At 43.7% G+C, this 15,162-nt stretch overlaps 1 protein-coding gene across 2 annotated transcripts in view; it reads right to left on the bottom strand.

Moving 5' to 3' along the window:
- Positions 1-15,162, bottom strand: part of SEC14L5 (SEC14 like lipid binding 5) — a 37,868-nt gene that overhangs the window by 16,470 nt on the left and 6,236 nt on the right. For both annotated transcript variants that reach the window (XM_080617392.1, XM_080617391.1), the window contains exons 3-4: positions 1,117-1,266; positions 878-1,009 (exon numbers count right to left, since the gene is read on the bottom strand). In XM_080617392.1, the coding sequence (XP_080473518.1) occupies positions 878-1,009; positions 1,117-1,266 (282 nt within the window). The remainder of the gene's footprint in view (positions 1-877; positions 1,010-1,116; positions 1,267-15,162) is intronic.

Below are 15,162 nucleotides of genomic sequence, written 5' to 3'. Positions count from 1 at the left end.
CAATTCCAGAGCTGACCTGGGCGCTGTCAGCACCTCTCACAGTGAGGGAAGCCTGATCTACTGCAGTGTTTCCGGAAGCCCCTTTTAGCCAGCAAGGGATCTCTGCCTCAGGAAACCCCCTCAGCACCAAAAACATTAACATTTTTTCAACTCTTTGTCTTGCCTGAAACAGCAGCTACTTAACAGTTTGCTCACCCCCAAGAAGCTGAGCTGCTGTCCAGTTGCCAAAGAGGCAGGTAAGTAACAGGATCTGGACTTTTGTTTAGAGAACAAACAGCAGTATCTGATTGCTTCCAGAAACAGATGAAGCTATTTAATGGTGACTGAGCCCTAACAGCATAGTTACAATGAAAAAGCACACTACTGCTGAAGATACAACCACAAAGTGAGACGCCCCAGGCCACAGACAGAGCTCTAGACCTTCCTCCAAATATTTCAAGCATGAAGATCATAACAAGTGCAAGGTTTACCACCTTATTTGTGGGCAAAATTAATTGCCAGACTTCTCTCTGGCCCTCATCATAATAAATATTGATGATTTCCTTCTAATTATCTAGATCTAAATAAACACTCAAGCTCCAAATGCTTTTACTAACTTGAATTTCAACCAAAACCAAACTCGGGGAGCACTATCTATGTTTTCTACTCTCACTGTAGGGCCTAGCACTCCAATCAGAGAAACACAATCAACCTAAGAAAGTTTCTCAAGGTCTACAAAAGCACTGGAAAACCCTAAGATCCAACAGCCTTCCCAGTCCGAGAGTGTCTAACCATAGTACACTACAGTCCAGTGCTCAAATTCAGTCAAGCAACCTTACCCTGTATACAAGTACATGATTTTGTTTCTATTTGTGAAGGAAGGGTTGGAAGCACTTACTGAGTAGCTACATGTCTCAAGGACGACAACACGGTTGGCAAAAGTCTCGTTGTGGGCTTCAATGCGGAGAGTTCGCTCTTTCCAGTTGACTGTGTTTTTCTGGATGAAAAACACATATTCTACCCCTGCAATCTGAGAAGGACGAAGAACCAAAAGGAGAAGGAAAAAAAGAGAGAAAGAGTAACTTTAGGAGCCTTTATCTATCTGACCCAGTCAACAAACCCCAGGGTTCCACTTGCCTTCTTCAGCAGCCTAGGAGCATCCACATTCAGTTTGCAGCTCCGTTCAATGATATGTATAGCTCCATCATCACTCCTGGATTCATGAAGGATTTCACTCCCCAGGAAGACTGGGATCTCTGGACATGTAGGAAAGCGCTTCTCATATGCCTGGGAGTGAAAACAAAGCAAGTTTCAGCTTCTGGATAGATCAACTTTAACTCTTTCCAAATGAATTAATTCCCTTACAGTAAAAGCCACACAGAACAGAGGCCCTTCGCCTCTGAGGAAAAGGGAACCAACACAGAGGTCGAAGTTAAAGCCAAATAGTTGTGAACAGAGCCAGGATCTACTCATGTCTGTCATCAAGCTAAGCATGTCTTAACATAACTTATCCTTCACACAAGAAGTAGAAGCAAAATAACTCAAACATCAGGAACCTAATCTTTGGCTAGCAGAAGCAAGCATAGCTCTGCTGATTTCTGCTAGCTAAACATTCAACCCAGAGACAGTAATATTCAAGTAAGACACTGCCTGTATGAAGAAGGCTATTGAAAAAAATTTGGTACTCCTTGCCTTAAAATGTGATGTGTGAAATGGTTCCAGCTGCCCTGGACTATCAAGGGTAAGGCCACCAATTACTGGCTACTCACTTTATCCATTTCTAAAATAATTCTGTCCTGGTTCTGAAGTCTTCCTTGTTTTAATTAACCAAACCCTCTGAAAAGCCTTTTACCCAAAGCTTCTTCACCAGCTCTAGCAAAAATCCAGCTTTCCATGGCCCTTGCATAAATGGTACCTACTGTGACTCCTCTCTAACCTCTCATTACATTGCAGGATCTTTGCAGGATGGAATGTTTTCCTTGCATTTCTGAAAAACATCTTGCATTTTGTGATGCTGTTGTAAATGTGTAATTGAAGCAACAACAGTACAAGCAGCCCAGGGTTCAGGTACAGCAGGAAGAGAACCTGTGCTCTCTTTCCATTGCACTCCAAGAGCTACACTGGTTTGGTCATAAGCTGTTTTTGCTATCAGTCCAGAGCTGAGCCCAACCTCTACAAACAGCTGCTATCTTCCTGTCTTCTGTAAGAGACAACTGTTTTATACAGCACATAGTGCTCTCATGAGTCTTTATATCTTTATCTACCACAAAAGAAAACATTAATGTGATAATGATAAAGATCAGCTCAATTTCCAGCACACGCACAGCGCTGTGGGCACACTCAGGGTGGCTGCAGTTTCCATTACCACAGCAGTTTCAAGGCTAGTTGCCCCATTCCTGTACCCTGGAATAATACCTGCTCTTAAAATAGCTCAGGCACTTAAGGACACATTCCCTTATCTCCTGCTCCTAGACCTCTGAATGGAATAGAAGTTATTTCAGATTATCATGTTGCTCTAGTATCAGGAGGAAAGAGCAAACAGACTATCAGCATTGAGTTACCCAGAAACAAAGTGCAGAGGTCTTGAAGTCATCCTCTCCAAGTCACTGAGTAATGTTCTGCTTGCTTTGCCACATTTCTTTGAGAACTTCCCCCATATCTGAGAGACCACTGCACGTGCCTTCACCCCTGGTTACAAGAACAACAAAACCTGTTTTGATAAATACAGAACTTCCCACAGCAAGTGAGTTTCCAACACCAATCCACCTGGCTCCATGCAACAAAAGCACACACATTTCTTTAAGCAGCTTAATTTGTTATGGTGGGAATTCATGGATGTCCATCAGGCATTGCTACAGGATGCTCCCAGCTATCCACTCCTAGTTACACTGCACTTCCCTCAAGGGTCACAGAGCAGAGGGGTTGCATCCCTCACTACCTGCTCTCAGGTATCTGCAGTTGCCAGCAGATTAATCTTCTCAGGCAAAATTAAGACTTCCTACTTGTGCCTCTACCCATCCTCTCCCAATCCTCCAGACTCCAACCCACCTTATAATGCTATCTGGAGGTCAAAGCCTTTACCTTGATAAGCTTTTCTATTCTAGTACACACAAGCAAGAGTCTCTCCAGGCCACCATTCCTTGTTACTGGAGCCTCAGTGGACAGCAAAAGATGTGAACACCTTTGTAGGCCACTGGAATACCAGAATATTTAGCAACTGTTTTTCAACTCTTTGTCCCATGCCACTTCTTATACGTGCCCTTAACACACTTGCAACAAGTATAACTCAAACTCCTACCCTAAAAGAAGGCTGCCCCACATAACCCCATGGCTTTGGAAAACAATAGCTAACATAGAGGTTAGACACCACGTCTAGAGCCAGAAGGTCATCTTGAGAATGGTACCAGGATTATCCATACTTTTGACAGCAGATCACAAGTTAATCCAAATACCCATAAAATCCCACAGCTCTGTTCCGGCAAGGAGCACCAGGCCCTCCTCACCCTCAGCTCACAGCACCATGCCCCATGCTGCCTGAACACGGGCACAGTCTCCTCCAGCTCAGCTCACAGTGCCGGGAAGCAGGTAACGTGGTACATGCCAGGGCTCCACCTTCACCAAGCAGGAACAAAAGGCTGTGCCAACACTGTCTATTTCTCTTGCATTAGGGCTGGCCAAGGATTTCTTGCCTCAAGTACTCATATTTCCCACAAATTTAAGAGTTGCAAAGCAGTTGGAGCAGAAGGAACTGCCAAATAGGGTGATCTCAGCTTCTCACCCTCTGCTCTTTCAGGGGTACAGCTGTGCCAGGAACATTTGAGGGAGTTTGCAGAGAAACAAGAGCTGTTCTACTAATGATCAAAGTACAGATACCATTCCAAGGCCCCACTTCAACAGCTTCACTGGGGTACTGAGCTGCAAGAGCCTCCTCACCACAGAAAGGACACATTGGCCAATCTGAAGCCCCACACATCACTGAATCCAGGTACCTCTGGCTCCCACTTGAAGGTAAAGCCACTGGATCTCATCAGACAGCTGTTTCTTTCTCCACTAAGTATGCACTTGACCCAGAGACCAGCTTCCTAATGCTTTGGTCTTGGTTTTACTGGCAGTTCAGCTACTACCAGAGTGCAGTCACTATTTCAGACAGCTAAAGAACATCTGCAGAATGAAGAAAAGTCATTGTAGAGGTGCTGACCTCTGCAATTGTCTATGCACAATCCTGGTGATATAACAAGGATCAGTCTGAACCCATCACCTAAATAGGTGGAACATTTCCATATTTGAGAAAATATCAATGTGTGAAAGGGATTCCAAGTCCTTTGCTAATCTTCTTTGCACAACTACTTTAAAAATACAGCAGCTGAAGATGCCTGAGATCATATGAAGGACAGCTGAAGCACCACACTGCTGTCGCAATAAAGTTGTGCTATTAACATGCCTGAGCTTCTACCACTGAAGGGACTGACCTGTGAGAACAACTCATCCTTTGTACCCAGCATCCTCCACAAAAACACTAGATTTATGTTCCAACAGAGAAATTGAGGGAAATCATAAAGACAGATAAATGTTTCAAGGTGTTTTTCCCAAGCCATTGACAGCACTAGAACTAGAGAAGGCTCTGACAAGACCTTAGAGCAGCTTCCAGTGCCTAAAGGGGGCCTACAAAACATCTGAAGAGGGACTTTGGACAAGGGCCTGTAGGGACAGGCCAAGGGGGAATGGCTTTAACCTGCCAGAGGGGAGACTGAGATGAGCTCTTAGGCAGAAGTTCTTCCCTGTGAGGGTGCTGAGGCACTGGCACAGGGTGCCCAGAGAAGCTGTGGCTGCCCCATCCCTGGCAGTGTTCAAGGCCAGGTTGGATGGGTCTTGCAGCAACCTGGTCTGGTGGAAGGTGTCCCTGCCCATGGAGGGGATTGGAACTGGATGAGCTTTAAAGTCCCATCTCAGCCAAAGCTGACAAACAATTAGTCATACCGAGCAATGATTAATCAACAGTGATATGGCTGAAGATTAAATCAGTAAAGAGCACGTTGACCAAGGTGTCCCTGCAGTTTCCTAGGAGATGCCTTTGAGTGGCTTTACCTCCACTGGCCAAACAGATGTACCAACACTGAGATAGAAGAAAATCAACTTGTGAGAGGAGTCTTTGAAAACAGAAGTGAGTCACACTTAAGTGTTCTTAACACTTGGCAGGGGGGGAGGGGAAATACACCATAACCAGTAAAAAAAAAACAAAAAACAAAAAAAAAAACCCAACAACAAAAAAAAAAACCCAAACAAAAAAAAACCCAAAAAACCCCACATCTGTGAGACTGCCCTGAGGGTAAGGCAGATGTCAAACATTAACAACTTCTACAAGTGACCAAATCAAGTAACATTCTAAAACCACAGAGAAAAGGAGAAATCACCCTCCCCTAGAATCCCCCTGCTTCAGCTGCCTAACCCCTTCCTCTCCAAGGCAGACTCCTTCACCTTGCTAGAACTGAGGTGTTACACACTGACAATGCAAGTGCATTCCTGCTCCCCTTCCAGTTTAAGTCTCCTGCAAACTGACAATTGCTGTACCACTGCTCTTCCCTGTATAAGCCAGAGAACAATGCCAGAGGGCAGGATCTTTTCTAACAGCTACTCCTGTTTCTCCTCTGCAGGTTTCAACATCCCTTCCTAGCAAGTGACCATGAAATCAATTACACAGAGGCCTCAGGAATCCAAAACAACAGGATTTTCAAGCACTGAATTACTGCACAAAACAAAACACCTCAAAACCCAAACCCTCCTGCACACATTGAGGCTTCTGTCAGCTTCCACCAGCTCACTGTCTGCTGGGTCCTGGGTAGTTCTGATGTGCTCCAAGAAGAGGCAGCTTTTGGTAGATGATCTAGTTTCATACATTAATATCCCAGAGGGAACATTATCCTCTCAGTCTTGCAGCTGCATACCAGCTCCCAGAGCAGCAGATCTGGCTCTCCCCACACCAGTCACCTAAGAGAGGTGATTCTTCAAGCTTCTCACCAATACACAGCAAATAGGCAAACTGGTTTGGGCTCTCCCTATCAGCATGCAGATTCTTTAGCAAAGTAAAGCTTGCGTGCTGAATGCTGCTGTCCATGAAGTCATGCAGAAACACATCAAGCTATTTGGGAATGGCAGTTGGCAGGACAACATTCATCTTCTACTTGACAAGTGATGCTCTGAAGTGGCTGCATGGCCATCATGTCCTCAGGGCTTTGTTGGTTGGGGTTTTTCATAGTTGAAGTGATTCCTTAGTGACAGCATCATGGAGATCTGCCATTTCAGATTCAAGCAAGAGCACAGGAAAGGGAAAAAGTATGTACTGACTCTTATATGATGCCAAGATGAACTTAATAAGGATTTTCCAGTGTGTAAAAGCTCAGCTATGGGGAAAAATTACACTGAGTAGAACACATAAAGGAACCAAACTGTTAAGCACCTGATATAAAAAGAAACTGTTACAGTCAATATTGTATGAATATATTACAAGGATAAAACTTCATCCTTGTGCCAAAAGCTAAAACACTTCAAGTTCTCATGATCAAACACTGTTTCAAGCTGTATTAACAAGATTCTTCACAGTAATGTTACAGTCACATACAGTTTGCCAGGATAAAGGAAGAAAGTATACACCTATGTTCAGATGAACTGGACATGAGGAGGATATATAACAGGCTTTGAGCTATAGATGTCCAGATCTCCAACCCTTTGAGAAAGAAAGATTAGAAGCAAGACAAGATCTCTCATCACTTTTAAGTAGGAACCAGATGCATCTGGACTAGCTTGTGAGCAGCCTGATGATACATAAATGCTCCTCTCCAGATTCAGGTGTTTTCAGATTATGACCTTCTAGGAAGTTAGTCATCATTTCATCTTGCAGTCCCTCCTATTAATCTCAGTGCTAAAGAGAACAAGACTATATGTATTATACATATTCACCAGACACAGTAACCCCTTGGCTTTGTAACCACTACAACAGATGCCAGCTACTTGCTAACCACAGTAATGTAAAATAAAAAACACATTGAACAACAGGGAGAGGGGAGGGTCCAAATGAATAGTTGGGGTACAGAAGTGTACTGAAGTTAGGGAAAAGGGAACTTAATTTTAAGGAGGTGCAGAGCATCTGCAGAGTAGCAGAAAAAGTCTCTGGGACCCAAGGAAAGAAAAACAAACTGTCCTGGGTTCAGCAGGACACAAACGAACAAAACACAAACACACAACACTTGCTGGAAAGAGGAAGATTTGCCAGTGAAGTCCACTGGACCACAGCACCCAGGCTACAAACATTGTCTCACTGTTCCCTCTCCCTGGACTCCAGCCAATAATTTGCCTCATTGCTTCAGATTTTGGTGAAAGAAACAATTCAGGGAGCAGCAGCTGTCTATTACAATAAAGGCACATCTGAGTGACACAGCAAAACCAGGACATGCACTACAGCTGCACAAAGCTAGCTCAGGAAACTACGAACGTGCTTGACCTCCTGCCTGGGAAGAACCAATATCCCACTGCAGCTATTCTGCTATAGCATTCTCCTCTCCTTCCTAGAGAAGACACTTGGTGCTGGAGCAGGTCAAGTCAAATAGTACAACACACTGGCCTAAACTGCAGAAGTGATGCCTTACCCAGGAACCCAGAGAAGCTGTGTCTGCCCCATCCCTGGCAGTGTTCAAGGCCTGGCTGGACAGGGCTTGGAGCAACCTGGTCTAATGGAGGGTGTCCCTGCCTGTGGCAGGGGGTTGGAACTGGATGAGCTTTAAGGTCCTTTCCAACACAAACCAATCTGGGATTCTATGACACATCTGCCATAGCTAGCCTGTGGTGGAGAGCACGAGATACACAGAAATAGGAAAGCAAGGGAGCAGACATCTCAGGTGACTAACACCTTAAAGAGCAAAACACAGCAATCAAGTGTCACATCACACACTCACTGCTCAGTTAGTCACCCCAAAGGCTTACAAAGTAATGCCTAGCTGGAAGGACAGCCTGTCATGGCCAGAAGCTGCTGTGAGAATGTAAGCTAGCCATAACATGGAGTCAAACCTGGACAGGTCACTGCTCAGCAGCTTAAAAATCCATGCTACATGAGATGTAGCAATTCATGATGATTCTGGATTTTCTCACTTCTTTTAATCCCTGCTCAAGAGCTTATTATGTGTCTTCTGCACCCACACATTCAGTAGAAGGGAGAAGGGTCTTTTGGTCACTAAAGAAATACAAGCTAACTGTGATACCTCTGGCTCTGTTGTCTCCTTGTGCTATGCATCAGTGCCATTGAACTGTAGCTTACTTTAGAGCAAATCCATTCCTGCGCTAAACTGTAGTGATCATGTTAAACTTGAGGCACAGAAATAAGCCTCCATGTTGCAACTAGAGAAGGTGATTAAAAAGGGACTATCCTGTACAGACTCTTTGAATTATTGTACATCTTCTCTCCAATCCACACATGGTACCAGCATCATCAACTCCTAAACCATTCTTGCCCAGCAGTCTTACCAGGGGAAATGTAAAGCTGAAGAGACTTGGATGATCCCCACAAGACACACTAAGCAGGCCAGATGTGCAAGGTTGCCAGCAGTTCTCCAGGACTTTGAACAAATCAGCAGCTCTTCCATCAATTTCCAGCAGCTGTGGTAAACCAGCACCCAAAACATTTTCTACTCACTTGAGGGGAAATGTCCTGCACCATAATCTCAAGGGAAACATCAGCTCTTTTCTCAGCCTATTACTCTCAGCCTCCTTAATACCAGGAGGAGGCGGTGGGAGGACACAGGGCCTCAACACGCAAGTACAGTTGTGAAGAATCATTCCAGCTGACAGAGATCATTACTTTTAGACTTCTGTTGCCAAATGCTTCTCAGCATTAAGATGATGGGATATTTATAGATATCTTGACAGCACAGCTTCAAACCATCAAGTCACACTGAACCATCATGTCTTGAGTCAACACTAGATCCTCTATAAGTGCACAGAATGTTAACCCGATAGTTTCTGACAATCACAACAAACTTACCTTCAAAATATGCAAAAAGAGACAAGAGAAGCTGCCTTCGATGAGATACCTGGCACAAACCATGCCTGCAGACAGACCATCCACATTTGGAGATGATTTGTCTGCAGTCAAGAGGCAAGTGTTATAGACTTAATAATCCTGCCAGACACAGCAGATTCTGTTTTGTAGGGGAGTATCCATTTCCTAGCTACTGCTCAGATTACCCGTGCAACATGGATTGAGCACCGAAGAATAACTATTTTAAAACATTTCCCCCCTTGCACATTCCTTCTTTGTCAATCTCCAGGGTACTGCCCACCAGAAATACTATTTCAGACAGTATCTGAAAACTCTGCATCATTATCTACATCCCAGCAGCTCCAAAGGAGCTTTTGAGCTCTAGGCATACAGGCTACACACTGCAAAGCTCTACCCTGTGCTATCTGCAGCTATCCAAGGAGACAGTGGGTAGCAGGCCACTGCAGGAACTTCTTTGGCACTCCTGCAGATGCTGCATTTAGAGCTCCACTCCAATTTCTTTGGCTCCTCTGCAGAGCCCTCTGATCAGCTGCACCATCACTGCTGCTTCAGAGAGATTCCAGCTGCCAGAGATCGCTCTGCTCTCCCTGCAGCACATGCTCCTCTGCTTCCAGTGTTCACACTTGAAAGTAGAGGCTATGAACAAACAGTTAAGATTCTACTTTATTTAAAACTAGCCTGGGATGATACTAGAATAATGACAACTTGGAGCTCCAGATGGGGATATTCTACCTAATTATAATATAGAGGAATCCCCAAAACTGTATTCTGTGGTGCATCTGTGCTGCAGGCACTGTAAGATACTAGACTGTAGTTGACCTAGACAGCAAATCTGCATACCTTATGTAGCAAGACAGCAGCAACCTGAGACCTGGATGAGCTGTGAACACACACATCGAACTTGTCACTCTAAACAAACCCACAGAATGAATGCGATCCTTGCTAGACATCAGTCTGCTTGTATGTTGTACTGCTTTCACACACCATTTTCTGTCTTACCACACACCCCTCTCCCATTTTATCTGTCACCAACTTATACTGCAAGCTGTTTGGGCCACACTGTGGTGCTTACCCAGCAAAAGAGGACTCAGCAAAAGCATCACCACATCAGTCAGTGAAACACTGAACCCTTTAAGACACCACAGCATTAGAGAGCATGCACAATACAGCAGGATTTAAGCAGTCTCTTTATACACTTGATGTGCTAAATGCAACAGAAAGAAGTCATTAACTGAAGCTACTCAAAGATCTAACATCTTTAACACAATGCATGTGGATGTTGAAATGGCACAAATAATTTTGAAAAGATGTATGGAAAGCAATTGTAGCTGTCAGGACCTGAACTTCAGTGTTCAGAGTTTCTTCTGCAGCTAAACCTGACAGCAAAAATAGCACAGAGCAGCTTTCAATCAGACTGCATATACAAGCCTCCAACACTACTGGCACAAAAGAACATTGGGATGATTGTGCAAGAAGTGATGCACTTTGATTTTAGTTGTACAGGATGTTTGACTTGTGCATGTAACTGAGCCAGAACCTCAACTGCTGGAAAGTTGCAAAGCTTCCTTGGCTGCAAAGCAGCTTTGCCAGTGTGCAAATAGTCAGTGTAGGCAAGGCTGATCTGCTGGGGAATTATTCAGGGGCAAGAGTGAGGACCCCTGCCAAATCCAGCTACTGTCATCCAGACTGCTTCAGAAGAGTCAGACACGAGAAAGGCATCTCACACAGGGACAACAGACGTTTGCTCTTGATGGACTACAACCCTGTGTTACAAGATCAGAGAGCATATATGATGGAGGAATATTTTCTGCTGCCTGCCTCCATTTCTGACTAAATAAACCTACAACATTTGGAGCCTGAATTAAATTTGCCAGCCAGCTTGTTAGTGAGCCTTCTACTCAAACCATACTGAGAAGAAACAGATGCATACACAATTTCCTACTTTATCTTACCTGAAAAAAGGAGCACTTCACATCAACTACATGCAAAGAATTGCCGCTAAAACTAGAAGAGAATCACAGAGCTGTTTGGAAGGACCTCAGATGGCCAAGCTTTCACATGCAGACATAGGCAAGAATCACAAGCTGCCACCCAACAGATCTCAAGCATTGCTCAGTCTCTAATAGATAAGAAATGCTCATGCACCACACACATGCATCCACTGAACAACCACCCCCCTTCCCAAAAGGATCTTGCACACAGTAGAAACACCCTAGATTGAAGTGTACCACTCAACTGGTGCAGTGAGAAGCACACACCACTGCTGTCCATGAGTGTGCTTTCAAAAGATAGGGCTCTGAACTACTCATATATGTGTCAACACATGCCACGGGCAGCACCAAGAAATGAGGTCAAGCAGAAAGCAGCACTGATTCACATCGTGCACATGCAGGGCTCAAGAGCAGCTTGGTCTGAAGCATGGTGTACAACTGGTACATGCAGTGAGAGCTGACACTGCTGCTGCTACCAGATGCCAGAGCTTTGGTCTGTCTTTTCAAAGCCATGACATATTTTTAGGTAACAGTAGTAAATCTCTCAAAGGCTGCAAACATAAAGCTGATATCGTGTATGCAGCAAGCTTAAATGTCAAGTTACATATAGATATATATATATATATAGCTTTTTAGCTTTGAACTAAACCCAGCCTTTAACCTACTAGTGTTGTGTTTTGCAGAGCTTTCATTTCATAGAAAATATATAATCTCAGATAGTAATGTCATAAAGGTTTGATTTGGTTCAAGGTGCAAAACCTGCAAGCAGATCATTCCTCTTTTCAGGCTCTGCATCCTTTACCATTCCCTCAGCATCAGGCTGTGCAGGAAGACCCTTGGCTTGCAGTGGAAACTATCAATCACTATTAGCAGTGGTAACAGCTGAATGTGAGGCGCATTGTCAATGTGGCAAGAGGACCAAATAACTGACACAAGTGCTGTCATGAAGCTTCTCATTTACACCACAATTGCAGCAACTCAGACTACACATCAAATATGGAAGAGTCCCTGGGTGGGGGGGTGTTATTTCAGATCTGTAGCTTTAGGAACCATCCAAAGCACACTCAGTGTATACTATAAAGCATGTGAAAATGGCAGGTGTCATTTGCAAGTGCAAAGGGTTGAACGCACCACTAAAATTAATGGGAACAAAACTCCCTATGCTTTCAAAGCTAAAACTAATAAATTCACTAATAAACCTTATAATCACTGGCAAACTATGATGTTAAATACATGGTCTCAGCTTTGTTTCCTGTACAGCTATGCATTTTGGACTTGCTCACCCAAATCAAATTCTCATCTCCACACAGAGAAGGCTCACAACAAGTTGCAGAGTAAGCCACCACTCATGAGCTATTGCAGAATTACCTTCTGGATTTTTCCCTCATTATAACATTTTAGTAAAATTAAAAAAAAAAACAACCCACAACAACCAACCCACCCCCCCCCCAAAAAAAAAAACAAACAAAAAAACAAACAAAAAACCCCCAAAAACCCAAAACAAACAAACAAACAAAACCTTTCAGCTTTAAAAGTACAACTATTACACAAAGAAACCAAAGGGTATGTTTATACTTAGGGATTTTCTTGTGTGTAAAATAAAATCAGGAGACATCTGCAATTTCAAACCCACTGATGTAATTGAAGACAAGATCGGCCCAAAGAAGCATGGACAAGCTGTTTGAAGTGGCAGCCCCACTTAAAAAGAGATGCAAAATAGAAGAGATAAAATTGAAAGGAAAAACATGACAAGACAACAAAACACCAAGGTTCTTTTTAAGGGATAAAGCTGTCAGGCACTGGTTATAATTTGAAGAGCATGACATTTTTGATTCTTTAAAGCGAGTGCAGGTTAGGAACAAAGCAGGTGAATATGAGTACTGTGAATTAGAATAGATATGGAAAGATCATCCTTTGTTTAAGCCTTTTTAGAAGGAAGGGTTCTTCTAACAAGAAAAAATTCAGAGCTCCTGAATGACCAGAAGAAGCTTGGTAAGCAGATTCCTTTTTAGTTCCTCAGATGTACAGGACTGGCAAAGACAGCAAGAAGGGGGAATGTGATCCTCCTTCCAAGGACTTGGAAGATACGTCAAACCTACTGCCTGTGAATGCCAGAACCCAAGCTGCACAAGCATTAGTTCGTGTAAATCCACAATTACCCATAAATACAAAATAACAAATGTATTAACAGTAAGAGCACCAGCTCATCTGTCAAGCACAGCCCTGTGCTGTCTAGAGGAGGAACAGCACACACATGTACCCTGTACAAGCCCAAGGAAGATAAATTGAGACTGAAGGCAAGGCTCAACAAAAGATGTGTTACCATGCATGTTTGAACAAGGAAGCAATGAAGCCATTGCCTCATTTGGCTATGACAACCCTATTTCTCAGGCCTCCTATCTCAATGAAGCACACACAATTTTCTACAGCGGGGCCCAAATATCCAAGGGTCTGAGAGAAAAAATATTTTTCCTAACAAACACCACTTCCCTCATGACATAGCCTGAACAGATCACAGGAAGTATGACCCTTCCTGATATACAGATGAGGAATCAAGCCCAAGTGTATCAGGCTGCAGGGTGCACAAGGACACATAAAATAAGGTGTCTTGAGGCCACCCATATGACCCCCGCTTTCCTACCATTAACCACAGTATAAGTCCTCAGCACTCCAAAAGGTTCACAGAAAAGCATTTGAGGGAAAAAAGATGAACGCAGCTGAACAGCAGATTGCCAGTGCCGAGGAAGCTGCTGTCAGATTTATGTCGAAGCAGATTAACAGCAATGCCACGTGCTGAAGAGCAAAACAGCTTCACTGCACACCCACTCTCCCTGCAGAACTTCCAGCAGCTGACAGCAAGCACCTGACAGCTCTGTGATGCCTGCAATGCCTCCACACACATGGAAGAGCCATCTGAACACAAACACAATAACAAAGCTGCATCCAACTCAGCCTGCATGCCCCACCACTAGATTCAAAAGCTGCTTTGTAATGCCTGTCTTGGTAAGAAAGCACATCCTGCTGCAAACACATGATTTCACCAGACATTAGAGTGGGACTAAAGGGGTCTATATTCAGCTCCCTACTCCACCACAGCCCTTTGGATGACCCTGGACAAGTAACTTGATCTTCCTGTGAAAGAGGACTAATATCTTTGCTAAGGTAATGGGAATTTGAGTTTGCTGAACAACAAGAGGATGACATTTACAATCCCCATCCTGAAAACCCAGAGAATTTAAGTCCTGTTATGTTGAAAAACTGAAAGCAAATAAAACTAAACCACTTGAAAACAAAACCCATCAAACCGCTGCCTTTAGGCTTTCTGCTAACAAGCTTACAGAGGATTTGTCTAGAGACAGCCTTCCTATATTAGCAGCCAGTCTATTGACAGGCATCTGGTGTTAGGCTTATCCTGCTAATATAGACAAGAAGAATGTGGAAAGGTATGCACAGAGCAAAGACTACACCAGAACTTGTTATGAAGATACTGCTCTAAATCTAATTCAGGATGCACTGAGAGCAGAAAGCACACGGCCAGGAAAGTTTCACTATCACAAACATCAGCCCCAGACTGGCTGCGGTGCTTTTACAGCATGTTACTGGCTCAGCTGTTAACAGACGTGGCAAATCTGGGTAAGACTGGAAAAATAAGCAGAGGGGGATTAGGGAGGGAGCCCAACTGTTGGGGGGAAAAAAAAAAAAAAAAGCATTTATTTAGATGATCAGAGAGCATCATATGAATGGCAACCACTCTGAGCTGAGGATCCTTTGGGGTCCATTAGTCACACTTAAGACCAAAAGGATCTCTCCCCCATTTTTAACTATTGAAATAGAGGCCACTTGGGGTAAAACAGATCTTTTGGCACTTGAATCTAGAAGAGTCAAGATTGTCAAGAGGAATGCAGTGTATTAAGTCAGGCTCTCTCTTTTATGGGAATGTCAGCTACCTGAAATGGCTATAGCTTTCCACCTTCACTCTTGATCCCTAATAAACTAAAGAAAACTGTTGTCCTTGTTCAGCAGGGGAGAAGATGGAGAAAGCAGCAAAGTGGCACATACTAAGTCTGCCTCCAGTAGACTGAAATGCCCAACAGATTACAAAACAAAGCCTTGCAAGAGTCTGCAAGCAGATTTAAAGCAAGTATT

Source organism: Psittacula echo (genome assembly GCF_963264785.1).
Source record: "Psittacula echo genome assembly, chromosome: 5".
Taxonomy (NCBI): domain Eukaryota; kingdom Metazoa; phylum Chordata; class Aves; order Psittaciformes; family Psittacidae; genus Psittacula; species Psittacula echo.
This window is presented reverse-complemented; position numbering and strand designations above follow the sequence as displayed.